The following is a 3899-nucleotide window of genomic DNA, read 5'->3' as shown; positions in this document are numbered from 1 at the left end:
TAACCCCAAACCTGTGCAGCGTAAAACATTATAGATCTGGAACATGCATCGAATATCTTCATCTTATTAGTTTTAGCAATACTAGGGTGACTTATATACTTCGACCATGTGCTATTTATGGCCAGTTTGGAATCCGCAAGCTTCTTCTGTAAGTGTTTTCTAAATGACAAATTGTAAGTTATTTCAACGCCCAGGTATGTGTAACTATTAACAATTTCAATATTCTGATTTCCAAAGCACCACCTTAAATTCGAAGAGATTCTAGAACCTCTACGAAAAACAAGAATTTTCGATTTAGAAAGGTTTACTTTCAAGCTCCACAACAAACAGTACCTCTCAAGTTCATAAATCATCTCTTGTAAGCCCAATGGAGAGTCAGATAATAGCACAATGTCATCGGCGTATAATAAGACTTTGACCGTAGTGTCCGCTACTCTTACACCACCAGGCAATATATAGGGAAGGTCATTCACGTATAACGAAAAGAGTACAGGACTGAGAATACAGCCCTGTTTCACACCAGATTCAACAGGAAAGTATTCAGAGAACGTACTTCCATCCCATACTCTACTTTCTGTGCCATCATACAGCATTCTTAATATAGTTACAAGTTTCGTAGATAGACCCTGACTAGATAGTTTATAAAAAAGGCTGTTTCTGGGAATCAAATCAAATGCAGAAGAGAAATCGACAAAAAACGCATATGTAATTTTGCCTTGTAGCTGGTTCAAAGAAACAATATTCACGAGGTTAAATATATTATCTATAGTAGAATACTCTCTTCTAAATCCAGCCTGAAATTCATTTAAAACATCGTGTCTCGTCAGCCAAAATGTTATACGGTTTAGCAGAACAGAGTTAAAAATTTTTCCGATAGTATCCAGAAGTGACAAACCTCTATAATTTGACGCCAAGTTTATATCACCTTTCTTAAATAGAGGTATCAATATTGACTTCTTGAAGGAAGTAGGAACATTTTCATGGAGGAATATCTTATTAAATACTACAAGTATTTCTTGCAGAAAACGGCGAGGAGCAAATTTATAAAATTCGTAAGGTATACCATCGTTCCCGGGGGCCTTATTCGATTTAAGTCCTTTTAAAACGGAGAGTAGCTCACAAAATTCAAAAGGGGAGTCTAAAAGTGGGTCTACATGAAACGGTATACACCAGCTGATAATTTTGGAATTATCTTCGTTAACTAGTAAAGAGTTAAAGTGTGCTAAGAAATCATCTGCGTCTAGATTTCCTCTACCCTTAACATTACGTTTATTCAGAGAATTTGCCAGATTCCACCAATCCTTGCTGCAGGAAACAGTATCTAGTTCTCTGAGGTTGCCATTGAAATATTGCAGTTTCTTCTCGTTACACATTCTATGAAACTTAGATCTGGATGAATAATAACGCCTTCTGTTGATAACAGTGTGTGACTTTCTGTATATCTTTAAATTTTTATGCATATTGGATCTTAAACGAAAGCACGTCCAATCGAACCACTTCTGCTTAGGCTCAAAAAATGTTCTATTGGTCTTCTTTACCTGAGCCCGCCTAATTTTATTTTTAATGTTCTCAACCAAATCCTCTGACGATAAAAAGACGCAATCATTTACTGGCTCTGCAAGTAAACTTAAGTTGTGATTGTATTGAGATCTATGCCTTTCATCCCAGTGTAGCTTCTGTATAGGCTGTTGAGTAGTTTCTGTCGAACTTTTCGGAATCTTAATATCTAAGCATAAGGGCATGTGATCAGAAAAGGGTTCAGTGGCCACCTTGAACTTGTCAATATATGACAGAAAACTCGCCGAACTTATACAGTAATCTATGACAGAACTACCCATTGCACCACAAAAAGTAAACTCCCCATCTATATCCTCTAAAGTTCTGCCATTTATGATAATACCGCCTATGTCATCAACAATACGTAGGAGATTCCTTCCCTGGGTATTAACGTTTCTGTCTTTGGAGCGTCTAGAATAGCTAATGTGGGGACAATCTTTAACAATGTTGTAATCTAGAACCTGTTCTTCGCCTATTCTTGCATTCATATCACCCATTATACAAAAATTCGTTGGGTTAAGGTCTTCCAAAAAAGAACCAAACCTTTCTACATCCACCTTCCAACGCGTACAGTTCAAATACGTAGGTATAAAATAAAATATATTTCCATCTAGACTAGCTGACAGCATTGTGTACTGAGAATCAGAGACGATAAAATTTAATTTGTATTTCTTTTTAATTTCTTTTTTGAAGCCGAAAAGACATCCACCACTGGCACGCCCAAATCTATTCACTTTAGTTGCGTCCTGCCACTGCAAATAGTAGTTTTGTAAATAAGACGAGAGATACGTTTGTTTATTGGGTAATACATGTGTTTCAAAGAGAAAGAAAATATCAAAATTATTAAGGTAGGTTATAAAATTTCCATAATTTAAAGAACTTTCGAGATTTGAAACATTATATGATAACAAATGGCACGAATCAAATTGCTATTGCGATGATGGGGGAACATTAAGGGTAACATTTTCAGCATTGTTGCAATAAACCTCAATGGGACTACCGTTATCAACAAGAATGTTGCTCAGAAATTTGGCATCACTTAAAGTTGGAGCTAGTATTTTTCCGTCGGCCCAGCAATATCTTTTATCATTCAAGAAGAGACAGAACTCTCCTAACCTAACTTTAACGTCTTTTTTATGCTGGGATACGATTTTGCCAACTTGACGCAGGTTGTATCTGGTAGACTGTTCGACAGCAGTATAATCCTTTTGTATATATATAAATTGGCCATGCAATTTTTCTTTCGTATTTAAAATATTTTGCACTTGGGAATTGGTGTCCAGTGTAAATACGAACGATTTTCCTGAAGATAACATTCTAGCGTACGATATGTTAACTACGATGTTTAATTTGTTGTTGCAGATGTCGAGGAATTCTTTTTTTGCCGTAAATGTAGTTCTACTTCTAAGTCCACTCACCACAATATTTGTAGTACGAGATTTTCTGTCTAAGGTTTCTAAGCGATTTGTTAGTTTCTTGATATCTTCTCTCAATTTACAATTTTCCTGTTTAAGTTCTTCCACTTCATATTTGATTGCAGTAAGGTCCTCTTTTTTGGCCACATCTTTCAACTTATCATCCAACACATCGCCCAGCTTACTCCACGAAAAAACATCTTGTTGGTTATTTATGTTCATTTTTTGATATGGTGAATACTTTTTTGGGGTACTGTGACTGTTTTCTGGTGATATCGATAATAGCGTTCTCTTATTATTCATTTGCTAATACGTAACACCCTGTGTTTTACGTTGAACGATTATATCGGACAGCTGTTTGATCGTTATCGACAATGTGGTTTGATAGAAGAGCGCAGCTGTTGTTTACTTATAGCTATTCGTTGTATTAGTATTACCAGCGCCTTCCAGTGATATTACAAAGTTTAATAAAATAATTTATTTTTTAAATGTGGTTTTTAACGACAACGGGAGTCGAATGTATGCTGCAAACTCTACTGCGGCAACCTCCAACGTAGCTCTATGGCTTAGAGTTATTTCCAATAATGGATGATACGCCTGACACGAAAAATTGGCAGAAAACTTGGGAACCAACAAGTAACACACCCGACCGTATGTAAGCAACACCAACAAAGAAATGATAATGCTTTGATGGCCAAAGTTTGCGAAAACTTAAAGGAAATGGGAGTATCTTTTTTGAAAAATTTTGCAATTTTTTGACAAAAAAAATATTTTTCATATTGAAAACGATGCCATTTTTAAACCGCCAAAGATATTCACGTGATTCCTTTTGTATTTTATGCACACATATGCTGGCATAATTTGTGTGAAGTATGAAGTTTATAGCTTTAAAATTGACGGAGTTATTTAAAAAACACTGAAAAAAAC

The 3899-nt window shown here is 35.7% G+C and overlaps 1 protein-coding gene across 1 annotated transcript; it reads right to left on the bottom strand.

Annotated features, from left to right (window-relative positions):
• Positions 1 to 444: 444 nt before the first annotated feature.
• On the bottom strand, positions 445 to 3630 carry LOC131995219 (uncharacterized). The gene is made up of 2 exons (XM_059363511.1): positions 2656 to 3630; positions 445 to 536 (listed from the first exon to the last, which is right to left on the bottom strand). The coding sequence occupies exons 1-2, from the start codon at positions 3273 to 3275 to the stop codon at positions 515 to 517; spliced, it is 642 nt and encodes a 213-aa protein (XP_059219494.1). The 5' UTR covers positions 3276 to 3630; the 3' UTR covers positions 445 to 514.
• Between the last annotated feature and the right edge of the window lie 269 nt (positions 3631 to 3899).

This window comes from Stomoxys calcitrans, chromosome 2 (genome assembly GCF_963082655.1).
Source record: "Stomoxys calcitrans chromosome 2, idStoCalc2.1, whole genome shotgun sequence".
In the NCBI taxonomy this organism is placed as follows: Eukaryota; Metazoa; Arthropoda; class Insecta; order Diptera; family Muscidae; genus Stomoxys; species Stomoxys calcitrans.
The sequence above is the reverse complement of the archived record's forward strand: the minus strand, read 5'-3'. Positions and strand labels throughout refer to the sequence as shown.

Coding starts and splice junctions, on each gene's coding strand:
- LOC131995219 (XM_059363511.1), bottom strand. CDS start 3,275: ATGAATAATAAGAGAACGCTATTATCGATATCACCAGAAAACAGTCAC. Junction 537..2,655: donor AGGTTAGGAGAGTTCTGTCT/CTTCTTGAATGA, acceptor TTCTCTGAATAC/TTTCCTGTTGAATCTGGTGT.